Source organism: Solanum lycopersicum, chromosome 11 (assembly GCF_036512215.1).
Source record: "Solanum lycopersicum chromosome 11, SLM_r2.1".
Classification (NCBI taxonomy): Eukaryota; Viridiplantae; Streptophyta; class Magnoliopsida; order Solanales; family Solanaceae; genus Solanum; species Solanum lycopersicum.
Window position 1 is genome coordinate 6,447,799 of NC_090810.1, and position 17,553 is coordinate 6,465,351.

At 33.6% G+C, this 17,553-nt stretch overlaps 2 protein-coding genes across 2 annotated transcripts; both read left to right on the forward strand.

Annotated features, from left to right (window-relative positions):
• Positions 1-1,786: 1,786 nt before the first annotated feature.
• On the forward strand, positions 1,787-3,061 carry LOC101247778 (E3 ubiquitin-protein ligase RING1-like). The gene is made up of 2 exons (XM_004250275.5): positions 1,787-2,750; positions 2,839-3,061. The coding sequence occupies exons 1-2, from the start codon at positions 1,787-1,789 to the stop codon at positions 2,874-2,876; spliced, it is 1,002 nt and encodes a 333-aa protein (XP_004250323.1). The 3' UTR covers positions 2,877-3,061.
• A 1,151-nt stretch (positions 3,062-4,212) lies between these two features.
• On the forward strand, positions 4,213-13,296 carry LOC101248259 (uncharacterized). The gene is made up of 5 exons (XM_004250276.4): positions 4,213-5,273; positions 5,987-6,124; positions 9,819-10,058; positions 10,136-10,266; positions 12,814-13,296. The coding sequence occupies exons 1-4, from the start codon at positions 4,416-4,418 to the stop codon at positions 10,241-10,243; spliced, it is 1,344 nt and encodes a 447-aa protein (XP_004250324.1). The 5' UTR covers positions 4,213-4,415; the 3' UTR covers positions 10,244-10,266; positions 12,814-13,296.
• Positions 13,297-17,553: the final 4,257 nt, after the last annotated feature.

Sequence of the window (17,553 nt, forward strand, 5' to 3'; positions counted from 1 at the left end):
CAAAAGTATATGTTTAATAATATTAGGTTTTATTTAGTTATGAAGTCTATCTCTCAATGTCTCAAATAAATTTGAAATTTTGGATATATCACTCAACATCTTGATACATTGTGTTAGGTAATGTATTCGAAAATCTGATACATCATGTAAAGTAATATATTTGAAAGTAAAAATCTGATATATCGCGTAAAGTGATTTATCCAAAAATTTAGAAGAATAGACATTTTTATAACTTTTTCAAATAATATAAAAATTTAGAGAATATAATAAAATAAATTATGCATTTAAAGTAACTTTTCCTTAAAGAATATCCTAGTGGGTGCAATTAATATATGGTGTTGGGTTGTATATTCTTAAAACATTTCCCAAAAAGGAAAAAAAGCTAGAAAAAAATAATCAAGATCGATGTAATCGAAATCGAAATATAATATTTTGAGATATATTCGAATTTCGCTAAATTTAAAAAAAGTTAATTTGAAAAAGATCCGTACAAGATTTTGTAAAATTCCCTTTTTAATTTAATTGTGTATAACATTTTTTTTATGCAACAATGTTATAAATAGTCCTTATAAACCACAATGGAAGGTCAAAAAACAATTTTGGAAGATTTGGACAAGATAATACAAAGTATCCCTCACACCAAGAATATTTTTATAACTTTTTAAAACAAAATCACTCCCGAAGGAGCGATTTTCAAAATATATATATTTTTGTTATGTCGCTGTTGAGGCAGTGACTTGAGTTCAATTTTTTTTAATTATTTTTTGCTTTTTTTTAAAGTTTAAATAATTTTTTTTTAAAAAAAAATCAAATTGCGGCGATTTTTAATTAATTTTTTTTATTTTTTAAAATCAAATCGTTGTCAAGGCAGCGATTTTAAATCAAAATCTTTTTAGCGATTTTTTTTAAAAAAAGAAAAAAATTTAATTAAAAAACGCTGCGATTTGATTTTTTTTAAATAAAAAATTATTTATACTTTTTTTTTAAAAAAAAGCAAAAAAAAAATTCAAAAAAATTTAACTTAAGTCTTAAAAAAAGAAAATTTTAATTTGATATGTATTTACAATTAATTACTAGCTCCTAAAATATTATACGTAGACTTTTACCAAAAAAGAAAAGAGAATATTATTTTTAATATAGCTTACAATACATAAATTCTCCATATTTCTATGTTTTGTACAGTATCAAATTGTTTGTGTGGTTTATAATTAACATGACGTACAATGCACATTCACATATCTAAAAAGTTCATAACACATGTATATCAAAGCAACGAAAGGATAAAAGGAAAGGAAAATAGAATAAACTATAAAATTATCATCTTAATTTATTTTTCCTTCACGTGGAAGCAGTTGGAATTTGTTTAATAAAACAAAATTTATTGGCAAATATAATTATATGTATATCCTGATGCTTTTCTTCATAATTAAGCAGCCAAAAAAAAAACAAAAAAACCTAGAAAACAAATATAGAATTGCTTTCTCTGCTTACCAAAAGCCATCCTTTTTCCCTCTAATTATCTCATTCTTGAATATATATAAATTTTTTCTTCATAATTAAGCAGCCAAAAAAAAAAAAAAACCTACCAAACAAATATAGAATCGCTTTCTCTGCTTACCAAGCCATCCCTTTTCCCTCTAATTATCCCATTCTTGAATACATATATTTTTTTAAAAACTTTTCTTTTGAAATCATACTTACATATAAAACTAACACATTTTCCTGTTTCTGTTTGTAGAATTACAATATATTTTATAAAACTAGATTAAATTTTTTAACCAAAAACATGTCTTCAATTGAAAACCCTAACAGTGGTAACAGAACCTTCCATCGTTACTGGTGTTATCAATGCCATCTTATCGTCAGAGTATCGCCGGAAAATCCCTCGGAGATCATCTGTCCTCGTTGTTTCGGTCACTTCCTCTGCGAAATCAATGAAACGAACCCTGGACAAATCTTAGACTTCACTGCATTTGATCCTTCTCCAGAAGCTAGAATTCTCGAAGCTCTGACTCTAATGCTCGATCCTAATTTATTCAACACCTCTCAAGCCAATGTGGTCCCTATTTTCCGTCGTTCAGACGGAACTGAAACTCTCGTGCCACCACCTACTCGTGGACGAGAGAGAATTCGAGACTTCTGGTTAAGACCGAGAAGGATATACTCATTTCTAAATGACACGGATGAATTTACACCAGAGAGCGGAATCCTAGCACGTCCGCGCTCATGGATTGTCATCCGACCATCATTGGGTGGACCTGGACCTGACCGTAGAGAAAGACGACGGTTAGGTCCACCCGATGTAAATAACAATAGAGATTATTTCACAGGTCCTGATCTTGAAAATCTAATAGAAGAGTTAACACAAAATGATCGGCCGGGTCCTGCACCAGCACCGGAGCCGATCATTCATTCGATTCCGACCGTTGTAATTGCTGCCGCACATTTAAAAGATGATTCAGAATGTCCGGTGTGTAAAGAAAAATTTAAAATAGGCGGAGAAGCAAGAGAGTTACCATGTAAACATATATATCATTCCGATTGTATTGTTCCTTGGTTAAGGTTACATAATTCCTGCCCGGTTTGTCGGAATCCGGTGCCGGTTACTTCAGAAGCTCAGGTGGATAGTTCTGATGATTGTGTTGAAGAAGAAGTAAGGATGAACAGACAACGACGTTGCTTCAGACTTAGACAAATGGCAGCTTCTCTATGGCCATTTAGGTCGAGGTATCGTGCTATGCGTAATCATGGTGAGATATAATTCAACCCAATAATAATATCAATACGAAACCAAAATGTTATGAGATTTAGAAAATAAATTATTGTGTGTACCTACAGATGAACCATCGGTGCAGTCGTCATGTAATATTCTTTAGCGGATAAAGAGAGCCTCCGATCAAACTACAAATTAAAGAACAGGTGGGGTGACGCGAAGAAGAAATTATAAGAAAAAATGCAAAAATTTAGAAAAAGAGACAGATCAATCATGTTGTAATATAGAACTTTGTGTCTCGTTGTAATAATTAGTTGAACCTATAAATTTCAATTTTTTATGAACAAATTTCATACTCAATCCAAATTGTTTATATACGGAAATTTAACTATGGATTTCGAAGAAAAGGTAGTATATCTGTAAAAGTACATTTTAAAACAAACTAATTATAAAACCCTTAGTCAACAAACTATAGATAGTCATTTAGTTGGTTTGAGGTGGTTATTTATACGGATAATTCGGGATCGATCTCCACTCAATGCCTCTAAATCGAGCTTGTCACATAAGGTTTGCCTAGTGTGGCTTATATCTCATATGTGGTTTTCAGACTATTACACTAGTTAAAAAAATCTATAGATACCGCATATATATACAAGCTACAAGCTACTATATAACATCTCTTCTTCGTTTTCACAAGCTACTATATATTATTACAAATATTTTTCACTTTATTTGAATTTTTGAAGTTTTAAAGTTAAATTTAATAATGAAATGGAAAATGAAAATTATTACATCTTACCATTTATCCTTAATAACAAAATATAAATTAATGATTGTTAAAAGACATACCAGAATTTTGTAATATAAGCAATGGTCTTAATGAGTCATTCAACATGAGCAAACTACACAACTATTTAATTGTGAATGAGGAGGAGGAGGAAGAGAAGGAGAAAAATATTAAGAGGTGTAGAATTTTCGTAGTTTTTATAATGAGAGGAAATCTCTCTATTTATAGACAACAAAGAATAGTGTAAAAAATGGTTATTGTGCTTCATCAGAAATGTTTCAACTATTTGAAAAAGTTCAATCCTTTGAAAAGCTCACAACCATTCATAAAAGTCGCAACTCTTTATAAAAAACATAACTTTTTATAAAAGTCATAACTTTTCACGAAATGGGAAGACTAGTTTTGATAATAAAATAAATTAATAGGAAATCCTAATTTCTGGTGGCGCCACGTAGGTGGGCTTAAGGTTTTCTTTTATATATATACTAGATACATGCGCCCGTGCTAGCACAGCCCAATATCTCTTTTTTTGTTTCATTTTATGTGACACAGATAAAATTTAGAGAGTTGATTAAACTATAATATGATTTTAAATACTTTAAGTTATTAATTATTGTAATTTATAGTATCTTATGTAATTTTAAATGATATATGTTATTTTCCTTGTCTCAATATATATGACATAAATAGGATTTCAAGAGTCAATATGTTGTTAATTATTGCGTAGAATCACACACGTGAAACAGACATATTGGTTGTCTCTTGTGTTGTTATTATGAAATAACTAAAATATGAATAAGAAATATATTTGGGTATACAAAATGATTATTATGTCAATTTAATTTAATTCAAATTTAACCAAATCATCACAGTCCTTCTTCATTTGGTCCAACTGCATAGCACTTGTTCTTCACCATGTTCGATCACTTCCATCGTCTTCCAGTCTTCTTCTTCCTCCTTTCACTCTCATTCTCCCAATCCATCCATGAAAACGAAGAATCAGACACACCCATTCACCGTTTTCAACAATATCTCAGAATCAACACTGCCCATCCTAACCCAAACTACACTGCCGCCATTAACTACCTCACTAACTTCGCCAACTCCATCCCTAATCTCCACTCCAAAATCATTCACCTTACCCCTACTTCGCCTCTCCTCCTATTAACCTGGCCAGGTTCAAACCCTTCACTCCCCTCCATTCTTTTCAATTCCCATCTTGATTCTGTCCCTGCTGAACCACATAAATGGACCCACCCGCCGTTTTCCGCTCACAAGACTTCCGATGGAAGAATATTTGCACGGGGAGCGCAGGATGATAAGTGTATTGGTATGCAGTATTTGGAAGCAATCAAAGCGATTCAAATGAGTGATTCAAAATTTGTGCCACTGAGAAATGTTCATATTCTGTATGTGCCTGAAGAGGAGGTTGGTGGGTTTGATGGGATGGGGAAGTTTGTGGAGTCGAAAGAATTTGGAGAGTTGAATCTTGGGTTTGTGATGGATGAAGGACAGGCCTCGCCTAATGATGAGTTTAGGGTTTTTTATGCTGATAGGACTCCTTGGCATACGGTGATTAAGGCTGTTGGAATGCCTGGACATGGGTCTAAATTGTATGATAATTCTGCTATGGAGAATTTGATGAAGAGTATGGAGGTTATTACTAAGTTTAGGGAGTCTATGTTTGATATGGTCAAGGCTGGAGTGGCTGCTAATTCTGAGGTCATCTCAGTGAACCCGGTGTTTCTTAATGCTGGAACTCCTTCCCCAACTGTGAGTTGTTTGAGTTTTCCATTGAGCTAGCTCATTTTAGTTCTAGTTGTTTTCCAGCAGTAGTTGATTGTATTAGGAATTTTAAATTTAGTCATCCGGATTCTCTTTCGTATTCAACTTGATAAATATGTGATGCCAATGATACTTTCTTAAATGATTAGTCTTTTAAATTTTCTTTAGCTTAATAGTTATTGTTGTATTGTTGTTTGTAAAGTATATTGAACTATGATCAAAAGTAACTGTAATGTATTTGTAAAAATGAAATGGAAATACTGTAGTCTCTAAAGAAGAAGGAATTGGACTCAAAATGGAACTCTTTATTGATTCAACTGAAAGGTTACAATTGATTAACAAAAGAACTACTCCATAACCATGAGCTCCAGTGACCTGTAATGGTAGAATTAAGGTAAGAAGAAGAAGATAAGAAAGAAGAGAATAGACTAGGAAGAAGAAGAAAAGGTAGATTGAGAGAAAATATGAATTCTCAATTGATTCTTCAATCACTCCCTTTACATTTTCCCTCTGTTTATATTAATAAGAGAGTGATGATGTGTCACCCCTGCTCATGTGACTTTCAATCAACTTAGATGTCTCTTAATCAATTCAAATCATGACAGAATTGGGAATAACTTCTAAGGTTAGGTAACGAAATATGAACCTGTTCCTGTTAAGAACTTTTCAATGGTTGTGCTTATCATTGTTTCCTTGCATAGGGATTTGTGATGAACATGCAACCCTCTGAGGCTGAGGCGGGATTTGATATTAGGATGCCGCCAACAGCTGACCCCGAACTTATGAGGAAGATAATCGAAGAGCAATGGGCACCAGCTTGGAGGAACATGACATATAAGGTGAATAGTTGCTTTTCTCTATGCTTATCGATGTTATTTTGCAGATCTTAGCTTATCTTCCCACTATTACTGTGTGATTTTTTTTAAAAAAGAATTCATATAGAAATATCTTGCTAACCTTGCTTGTAATGCATAGTTTGCATATCTGAGATTTGGAAGGTATATCAATTGTTTGTAGTCACAGTTCAAATGCCTCTAGATTAAATGATGATGCACTTACTAGCTTTTGGAACTGTTCAGAGCATTTTGAGGTATATTATCGGTATACTGAAATATTTGCATCTCTGTTTAAAGTAATTTGGTGATATCAGCAAATAGGTTTCTTGTGTAGAATTCACTATCCTCTGACTTGTCGATTTAAAAAGAAAAGGTTACAGGTAAGCCAAAAATCACTTGTTGAAATCGTAAGCCTCCTAGGCCTTACCCATTTTGATTTGCTTATACTGAAGGTCATTGTGACATTGAGTAATCATCTCTATATAAAAAACACAGTCACTAGGAGCTGGCCATGCTAAATTTGCCATCTATGCCACAAGATCTGATCGAATCTGCCACTCTCCCCTCTATTGAAGTTCTGTGTGCTGTAAGAAGAGCTTATGCTGAACTGTGGGCTTGGTAGGCCTGGGAAGTCCTTGGATAGGCTGGTAGCTGATGTTGACCGAAGAGTATCTTTCTGGTTGTCTAGTCAGCTTGAGCTCCTGTTTCTGAGCAAAATGGACCCGCTTTGCACCATGGGTTTCTACTTTCCCAATATGTTGGGGAAGTGGTGCATTATTTCATTAAAATCCATATCAATTTGTTCCTGTATGAATGGTGTGATTATTATCGTAGGAGGTGAAATAAAAAAGTCATGCATCAAGAAGCCAAGATGTGTTGATTCAACTGAAGGAACTATCAGCCAGTGTGGTGAATCTTCCAGTTTTATCTGTCTGAGTTGGGAGAACCATGGGTTACAGTCTTTTCCCCAGGATCTTGCCCAACTTCAAGTTCTTGAACCGAGTGAAATTGGGTCCTAAAGAATTAAAGTTTCAAGGACTATTGGATCCCACTATCTGTACATTACCACCTGTACCTGGGTGCGAGCTTGTGCTGGAAATCACCTATCGGAGTAGGAATCAAGCATTCATCCACCCTTTGCTGCAAACCTTTTGTTGGTCTGAATTAACAATAGTTTCGACCTCGCTAGCCCGGCAAGCGAATTCATAACAAAGATCAATCCAACCTTGGTGACCTGTCTGAAACCCTGCATCTGACCAGAAAAGCCATCAACTCCACAATTCTGCACCTTGAATGCACTGACCGAAATAATGAGGCAGTACTTTGGCATTAACTTGAACTCAGTAGACAAGTCTGTACCTGTCCTGACTTGATCATCAGACGTGCCTCTTTTAATAGGTTTCTTTGTCTTTTTTCTTCATAATAGCTGGTGGTGAGACTTGATCCAATCCACCATTTCCCATCCAGTCTTTCTTTTTTCTTTTTTAGAAAGGTAACATTTACTTCTATATATCCACAGGTATACTGCATCAAAGTGTAGTTCCCCTCTAAAAATTTATACTTACATCAGCCCTAATATCATCCAGTCTTTATCCCACCCAGTGTTCCCCTCCCTGCAGCTATTCCCATCCACCATTTCCATCATCTCTTTAGCATACACACCCCACTCCCTCCGCCTCTCTCTCTTTCTCTCACCCTCTCCAATTCTTCTTCTTTCTCTAGTTTCAAATATTCCAGCAAAGCTCCATTCTTTCCCTGAAAAAAATATGAACTGATATTTTTCCGGTAAAAATTGTTGTTATTTCTTGTAATTGTGATAATGATTACTAGTGGGAAGAAGATGAAGGCAATGGGTAGCAAGTTTTGATGCTATTAGAATGAAAGGGGATGAGTAATTGAGTATTTAGTTTGGATAGACAGCAATTGTGTACTGCCAACGCTGGCGAAAGGGGTAAAGACTAGATGGAGAAGAAGACAAGGGTGGGATGGTAAATAGATGTTCAGCCAGTGTTTCCGCACATGTATAGAGCATACTCTCCAGTGAGGTATGACTTGGAAGAGTAATAAAAAGATGTATGTCCAGTGAAACCGATTGGGCTGCGTTGATACAATAATCAGATGGAGTGATAGATCAGTTACTAAGTGTGGTAAAGAGGTGGTTGGATAGCACTAATCAAGTGAAGCTTGATGTCACTCACCTGTTTTCAGTCTGAACTTGAGCAGAAGTGAGAAGCTTTTGTCTCATAGATGTTCCTATTTTATTGTACCTGTTGTATTAACTCCGTTTTATTGGAGCCTTCTGCGACCAGTTCACCAAATTGTGCACCACTTGCACTTTGCTACAAAATACTTTCTTGATTTTAGAGACTACTTCGTCACTTGTACAAAGGAGGTTCTATATGCTGAAGTTTCACTTTCCTGTGACCTAACATCTCCTAAATGTGGCTATGTCTGCATAATTCTGGAGCAATAACAGGGAGAAAAAGAAAGAGGTGATATGATACCTATATTTTAATCTGAATTGACATGAATCTGACGATGAACTAGATTTTGAAGGCAGAATAGGGAAGCTTGCAGTTGGAGAAGAAATTTCTTCGCCTTGAATTTCGTCAATTTGTTTGCAATGTCCTATCAGCAGAGTTTGAGTATGATCAATTTTGTCCTACTCCCGTCTACTACAGTGTTTCTATTGAATTCTCAAAATCTGTTGTAGTCTGGGATGATGTAATATTCATATATTTGTTCCCATTTGTTCCATTTCCGAGGTAGATCTCCCTGGTTCTTTGGATGTCTTGGTCAATACTTTTGCAGATCCAAAAATCTGTTGCTTTTGATGAAGATTTCCTTTCTTTCGATCCATTCGAAGCACACGGATGGTTCTTCCTTTTTCTTAATGATCTCATATGATTTTCCCCTAGCTAACAAGGACTTTCTTTCCATCTTAAATGGATTTTACACTAGTTTTCAACCGATGACACTCCAAAGTCATAGTAATTGCTATTATATGATCAATTTGAAACTTGGGTTCAACCAATATGAACCTAAAGATGATGGTAAAGTGTGGCTGCTGTGGAGAGACAACATTAAGAAGAGAGTTTTGAAAAGAGGAAGGATTGGAGAAGTCGATAAGAATGTTGGCTTGGAATTCACAAATTAGGATTAATTTGGCTGCAAATCTAGAAAGAAATAAGAGCTTAAATTTTAATCCAGTGGTCATTTTCTTGTATTTCTGAAGCTGCTCGATGACTGAAAATTCTCTTCTTAAAGTGGTCCATAGTTTTCTATTGTCACAATATTGGGACAACTCTGTTTATCAATCTGTCAATCAATCAGCTACGCCTCAAGTAATCTTTCTATTCATCAGTCTGTCAATCAATCAGCTATGCCTCAATATGAGTCCTCTGTAATCATTCTGCTGGTCAATTCTGTGTATTAAAAACAAACTTTATTTAGGGTGGCAACTCTAAATAGGGCATATATAAGTTAATTTGGTGTAGAGACGTCATTTCTTATGTAAGTAATGGCTGCCTTCATTGTTAGGTAGATGCTTTTTCCCATTCCCACTCGTATGTTTAAAATCACCAAATTTAAAGTAGTTTACATTTGGGTTCAATATGTTATTTGTTTTACTAAACACAAAAAGGGGACAAGGTGTACTTTTGGTCTTCTGATTCTCAGCCTTTTTGTGATGTGGCAGATAACCGAGAAAGGATTTCTAAGGGACATCATGGGCCGTCCTCTGATGACACTTGCTTCCGATTCCAATCCTTGGTGGTCTGTGTTCAATGAAGCTGTTACTAGAGCTGGTGGAAAACTCTCCAAACCTGAAATATTAGCTTCGACTACTGATGCTCGATTCATGAGACGGCTGGGAATTCCTACCTTTGGTTTCTCCCCAATGAAGAATACCCCCATCTTACTTCATGACCACAATGAGGTTTGTCTCTGCTTCTATCTATGACAAATCAGTAATCACTTGTTTCTCTGATGCCAATCGTTTTGTTCACCTGGCAGAACCTCAAGGATACTGTTTATTTGGAGGGGATTAAGGTGTATGAATGCATTATAAAGTCATTAAGTTCCTTTGAGGGATCTATGAACACTAATGCTATGGGTTTCTGAACAAAGAAGCATCTGAAAACTTGGTATGATATTCATCTCTTTTGAGTTTTCCTTAATTTCAAGGTATGCAAGTTTTAAATCTGCACATGCTATAAACATTAGTCCAGGTCCTTTAGGCACATATCTAAATTTGTTAAATTCTACTGTTACCTTTGTAAAACAAAATAAAATTTGTAACTTCTCATTGAGTATCTTTTTAATTGTCTAAGTGGAATTGAGTGTTTCTCTTTACAAAACCTGTGGCATCATTGGAAAAAGTACTGGAGGATTTCTCCTATCAGCTGGCTGGTGTTCCCCTTTCATGCTAAGATTACTTGGGTGAACTTGCAGTTTCATGCATCGCTTGGTTGATTGATTGTGTCTCATGACTAGAATCTCAGCTGCCCTGCCCGACACGAAAACAGAAATAAATTGTTTATCAGATGACCTTTCCTGCCAATACCTAGTTGATTGAGTCCAATAAAGAATATTCAAATTAGTGTAAGCATCATATAATGCAAACAGATGATGTTACAAATGGAGTGAACTATTTTTATTTCCTTCAATTCATTGTAATTTTGCTGATTCAAAAAGTTTGTCTGCTTTGATGTCTGGATGAGTTCTCTATCATTAGTTTCTTAGACGTTCTAGCATTTGCTAGTAGATTTAGCATCACTTACAAATCTACTCCTTGAAAGTCAATTGCAAGTGACATGAATGCAACCCCTGGAAAAAAAGAAGGAAGAAGTGCCTGACTGCTGATAATTTGGACTACTCCAGATAAAAAAGTTACTGCAAAGAATAACTATAGCATAGGTGCCAAGGGGAGATTATCACGTTTGTCTGTTTAGGAAGTTTGGGAATTTCAGGTTTCATGACAACTTTTTCCAGCACATGAACATTAACCAACAGTTAATGATAACAAGTTTCTTTCCATTTGATATAAATCCTTTCAGCACATGAGTTCTTTTTTTTTTTTTGATAAAAGTTAAAGGTGTATTCTTCAGCATTAAAGGGTATGCTGGCTACCTCCAAAAAGTTACAAGCTAAATCCATAAGAACATAGATCCTAGGGAATCTACCAACAACATGTTAATGCAATTTTCTTTAACTTTCTGAATAGTGTTAGTAATATTCTCATGACACCTAAGGTTTCTTTCTCTCCAAATAACCCACCAGACACAAGTAGGTACTATAGACCACCATCTTTTTTGGGTCTTGCTCCCCCTCCTCTCCTCCTCATTCAGTACATGAATGTTAACTAACAGTTATACTGTTAAAATTTCACGATCTGAATGTGGAAGCAGAGAAGATTCGTCAAATAGCCCCTATAATATTTATGATAATCCTCATCGACGGCTACCTTCTTGCAAATGTATAATGTGAAACAGAAGTCCTTGATTGTGGTTGTGAATTCTGAGCTCTTAGGTTCAAAACTCAGCGGAGACAAAAATCTTTCCTAGTCTTGGTGGACAGAGTTATCTAGTGCTTGTTGCTGGTGGGAAGTGGCAGGTATCCCATAGAATTAGTCGAAGTGCGTGAAAGCTGGCCGGGACATAATGGTCGTCAACAAATAATAAAAATTGAATTGATAGATTTAATGCCTTTCAACTGTAACAGGTCATTGGTCTTGAGCTTTTGATGAAGCAAAGGCCACACAACTGCCTATATTTACTGGAACCTGAGCATTTCAAATAAGATGGCCCAAAATTAGAATTCCTCAAGGGTTGTAGAAAGAATCAGATATGAAACACTGGATTTGAATGTTAAAATCTTAGACAAGTCTTAAGATTCTTTCTCTCTTTTTGTGTTTTTAAGGAATCCTCCAAAACTAATATCTTTTCTGATTTCTAAATGAAACAAAATGATATACATTCTTATTTTCTGCTAACCAATTCATATGATGGTTTGGCTGCTGCATCTGAGATGTTAAGCAGTAGGATTAACTTCTTTTTCTTCAGTGCAACTCCTGCCCATCAGGCTATGAGAAAGAAACTATACAAACATACCCTAATGCAAGGATCTAACATAGATGATTCAAGCACAACACAATTTTATTTGGGTCTGAAGAGTTAGCAACATGGCTTACTTGATCAATTTGGGATTTACCAAATGAACTTTGTGGGTTTAAACACTCATCAAAATATTCTTCATGTCATTTTTGTCAAAAAAGATGTATGGATCTTTTTTGACAAAAATTAACGTGTACTCACTCAGTGCTTTCTGTTTTTGGAAGGGATTCCCGTTACTTTCCATCTTTTGCTAACAATTACCAGTGAGTTGCCTGTTACTGTCTCCTAAGTTGCTTTACAAATATGATCCCGAAATAGTGATTTCCATATCAGTAGAACCAGTAGCTTGTTTTTTCCTGAAGTTTTAGCCCTCCACCCCTTTGTTTACTTTGAGTGTACTGGAGTTTATGCCTGTTCATACTGTGGACTTGAATGAACATGTCAATGCTAGTTTTCTGATGTATGAACATCTCATAACTGCAGATTTGATCATTGATTCTCATAGTCATGTTTCCAAGAAACTCTACGTGTTGACATAGAATTAATCCAATCTCTGATATCATGTTTTTTTTTTTAAAGTTTTGCAGGGGATCTCTCTTTTGGAAAAGATGATTTGTGCACACAATATGGTTTATAACATCATTTACAAAAATAACAAGATCATCTACATGGGAAAAAGTGTTTTACCCTTTAAACTCATGTAAATGTAAGTGTACCACTTGCAATAACTTATGTTGGCAAAGCATGCAAGACTATGCTTCTTTGGGAGCTTCTATCAATTATCCTCTGATGTAAAAGCCCATATGAATTTTAGTCAGTCAATGTTTCCACCTATGTCAAATAATAAAATAAAAAGAGCAGCTCGGTGCACAACGGTCTATTGTACACAACCTTACCCTGCATTGTTCCTGTAGCTCGAACCAATGACCTCTTGAGTATACATGTGATATTGATATCCTGTTTTACTTTGCAAGTCTATCTGTCTAGATGTACATGTGTGTATATTATTTAGTGGATAATAAATGTAATGTCCAATTTGTGATTGGAATTTGGTTGCTTCCAGGATGCTGCTACCTTGATGGTTGTTGCCTCATTTTCATACTACACACATCAAGATTCAGAGCCTCTATATGATTTTTTTGCCCATAACCTAATCTCCAAATCTCATCACCAAATATTTCAAAAAAAATTGGCTATTTGACTTGAGTTGATTTGTCTCATCTTATTGGCTGGCAAACCTTTCCATCTATTGATTTAATATGTTGGTTCACATTATTGCATTTTGTCTTTTTTCCAATTTAATATGCCATTGGTACGGAACGTCCTTTACCCATAGTACTAGTACCTATTATTTCAAAGTACCCTACACATGCTCATTTTTGAACTTGTTTTTGAAGATTGGATAGGAATCTTTCATGCTCATTAATGTTACATGTCTGTAGTTGCATGATTGAGATTCCTTCAATCTTAATAAAAACTTTTGGGAAGAGCATTTTACTCCTTTAGTAGACTCTACCCTAGTATAGATCTGAATTAATGGGCTTGAAATTTCAAATATCAAATGATTCAACTTTTAAAAAAAATGTACCATCGAAGATGTAGTGAAAATTTGTTGAGATTTCTCCATCCTTAGTTAAGTTTGATCTTTGGAATGGTACCCCCTTGGTGGGCTTACCACAATGCAAATCTGATTAATTGGACAAAACAAACTTTGGATATCAGATGATTAAATTTACTACTACATCACAACCCTTGTCGGTGAACTGATAGTTTCAATTGTAAACATTCTAATGGTGAATGTTATATCCATCCCTATATATAACTAAGAGAAAAAACATAAAGTCATCTCTAAAGTTGTTCCGTATTTGCATAAAGACACTTTAACTTTGAAAGTGTCCTATCACCCCATAGAACTATTTATATCTTTGTAAATGGAGAGTTTGACTCAGTTTCTCGTTTGGGTTGTTATCACGCAAATGGGGCGCGTGACCCAATCTTTTCACTGCCATAACCAGCTATAAAGTGTCAGCTGTCATTATATTTCTTTAATATTAATTATTTAATTAATTTACATCACTTTCCCCATTATCTTCTTCATCAAAATTCAAAAATCCAATTACTTTTTCTTCATCTTCTTCAACTTAGAAGATCCATTTACTTCATCCATTTTTATCACTTTTTTTTCTTGTTCTCTTGCTTTTCTTTGTTTCTTTTTCTTCTTTTATCGTTTTTTTCAAAAAAAAAAAAGTCAATTATTTAGAGAATACTATGAAACTCCATCTTTTTTTTTTATCTCATTACCTTGCTTTAGTAACTTGAGAGTTGAATTGATTTTATTTAGTGATGTTTTGATGGCGAAAATAGTGTTGTAACATGGAAGCATCATGGAGGCTACATTGAAGGTGACTATGACTGCTACTTTTGGAGGATTTACAACAAAGAACAAAGATTTGAGTAATGAAGATTTATGAAGAAAGAGGAAAAAAATGAAAATAAAGTTAATAAAAATAAAAAATAATAAAATGAAAATGAAACTAAAAATTAAAAATTAAAAAAACTTAATACGTGTCAAACAACTATTTGTGCGTGATTGCACCTCTTTTCTTGCGATTGAGGTTGGGTAAAAAATTTGATATTTATAACACTCTTAAATTGTACAGTAGGGAAATAAGATATCTACAAAGTTAAGGTGTCTTTTTTAAAATTCGAAACAACTTCAGTGATAACTTTATGTCTTTTCTCTATAACTAATCATGTCCCATCCTTCCATATGAGTACTAAACTAATCCCATGGGACCAAAAATGCAATGGAACACAACTCATTTTTGAAATAGAAGATTAATTACCTTATATTGTAACTTCTAGGAAATAGAGAAGCAATATTTGTGAATAGATGAAATTAGATACACCGTACAAGGAACAATATTCTTGCTTTGGTTGGTGTAACAATATCTTTAAATGCTAGACAAGTGGGGTGAACAATCAAATATCAAAGTAATAATTCAAAGTATGGTACCTCTAAATTATTATAACTCTCACTATGAGGTCACTACTTAATTTTAAATAATTTAATTCCCTTTCATACATTAGTTTTCCTCTTAATATAATGATCAAGGAGGAATTAAAGTTGTTATAATATTGAAGCAAACTATACATTATCCTTTTTTTTTTTTTAACACTTGATACTAAACTGATTTGATCAATTACAAGATTTATTTTTGTCCGTTTGTTGATTGTGTTATGTTTTTCAAGTTATCTTGAACTTCCCTATGCACCACATTTGATTGTCACACTCCTAATAACATGGTGGGTTGAACTGGTGCTAGTTTGATGTCAATCTTTAGGAGTAATTCATAAAATTGGTTAAATCTAAAATAATAACATACTCTTTATTTAATATGATCTCACTATACATATCGATATACATATAGATTCACCGACTACATTTCAGCCATCCAGAGATCCTGATCTATTTAAAAATTGCTAGAATTGATATATTTACATATCATGTTTCTGCAGGCGTAAGAGTTTTTTCCTTTATGTTCGGTGGAAATCACATCGAAAGGAAGAACTCACTCTTGGTGATAAAGGTTTCTTGATTCGTAATCAGGAATATAGGTCAAAAAAAGAGTTATCCTCAACTTTCGTTTTAATTCCTTCTACAATTCGATCTTCTATCACCAAAGAAAAGGCCATTATTATCTTATTTACTTTGATTCCGATAAACTAACTACTTTCTGCTACAAACACAAAAAAAAATAATTGAACTTAGTGCTCTACTTGATTTTGCTTGACTTTTGATTCAAAGGAAAAAAGGCAAGGTTGAGGACTGATAAACTTCTAAAGTGGAATTAAAGCTCTATCAGAAAGGATATATAATATTTGAGTAAACCTCACATCGAAAAAGAAGGAAAGAGTGAAGTTTTATATATAAGACAAAGTACAACTTAATACATCAAAATCATATTGATTTTAAGCAAAACTTAATGCACATATTAACTTAGACTTATGATGAGATTAATTATTTCTAACTCATTAGCCAAACGACCCTCATATGTACTTGCTTTATCTTTTTAGTAATATCATTTGATTAATCAGATATAACGTTGTTTCAAGATTTTTTTTTTCTGTTTACTTTAATAAAAGGAAATTATTTAATACATCGATTGGTTGATGAATATGTTCAATCACTTGAACAAATTTCACACGATAAATTTTATTTTATTTGTGTATCAAGTAGTTATTTTGTTCGAAAAATACTCTACACTAAATTCAAATTTTGGTTTAGATTTTATGGAAGTTGCTTAGAAATTGATATTATGATGGAATATGTCAAATATTTTGGTGTAGAATTACTGTTTCAAAAGGGCAATTTGCCAACTGTAAAAATTATGTTCATATTTTTTATTAATCTTTTTGACGGTCACCTCTAAATTAAATTGTCAAATAGTGTAGTTAAACCAACCACTTCATAAAATGGTTAAACATAATTTCTATACATTAATGCATATTATTTTTAAAATAATATTGTACTTTAGTTTCTCCAAAGATCCCTAAATTAAGGTGGTGTTAGTGTAAACTCACTTTTTTTTCCTCTTAAACAATTTTTTCTTTGTTCTGTTAAGCACTGAGACATGCAAGTGGAATGTTAATTAACTAATTAGTCAATAATCTTTTGTACAGATTTCTTGTCAAATGACGTAGTTAGCTAGCTAGTTGATCCAAGATAAACATAAACTAATTATAAACTAATTACCATTAATAGTTATGAAGCTCAATTTAAGTTTATATTTTATAGGGTCAACAAGTTGACAAAAATTTAGACTCAATTAGGTCAAACATCAATCAATTGAACTCGCGTACGTTGCTCGGTTAACAAGCGAGTCATTTGGTTACTGATTAGAGATATATGTACGTATTAAATTCAGAATAAGTTATGCGGAATTCAATTATTCATGTGTTCTTATATTCTCATATATAAGCTAATACATAAACTGACTTATAAAGTATGCATGTTTTATTTATGCAGAATTGTAAAATGATAACCAAACGTTGAACTTGATCATGTATTGAATTTTATACAAATTATCTAAAAGAACTACGAAACATGGTATTAATTATGCTAAGTTGTAATATATAAATAACACACTTTTTAAATCAATGTCACGATCCAAATCGTCGTGATTAGCATCCACAGGCCACACTAACTCTTCGGTGGGAGAACCAATACTACCATCCAAATAAGCAAAAAATCTAAAAACTAAGGCATTCATCATAGGAAAACAGAATAAATATCAAATTGAAGTTCTCATAAATTTA

What these genes read in the sequence shown, in the direction of transcription:
- LOC101247778 (XM_004250275.5), top strand. Translation starts at nt 1,787, where the DNA reads ATGTCTTCAATTGAAAACCCTAACAGTGGTAACAGAACCTTCCATCGT. An exon ending in TCGTGCTATGCGTAATCATG is followed by an intron (nt 2,751 to 2,838) that starts GTGAGATATAAT and finishes GTGTACCTACAG; the next exon opens with ATGAACCATCGGTGCAGTCG.
- LOC101248259 (XM_004250276.4), top strand. Translation starts at nt 4,416, where the DNA reads ATGTTCGATCACTTCCATCGTCTTCCAGTCTTCTTCTTCCTCCTTTCA. An exon ending in GGAGGAACATGACATATAAG is followed by an intron (nt 6,125 to 9,818) that starts GTGAATAGTTGC and finishes GTGATGTGGCAG; the next exon opens with ATAACCGAGAAAGGATTTCT. An exon ending in TACTTCATGACCACAATGAG is followed by an intron (nt 10,059 to 10,135) that starts GTTTGTCTCTGC and finishes TTCACCTGGCAG; the next exon opens with AACCTCAAGGATACTGTTTA.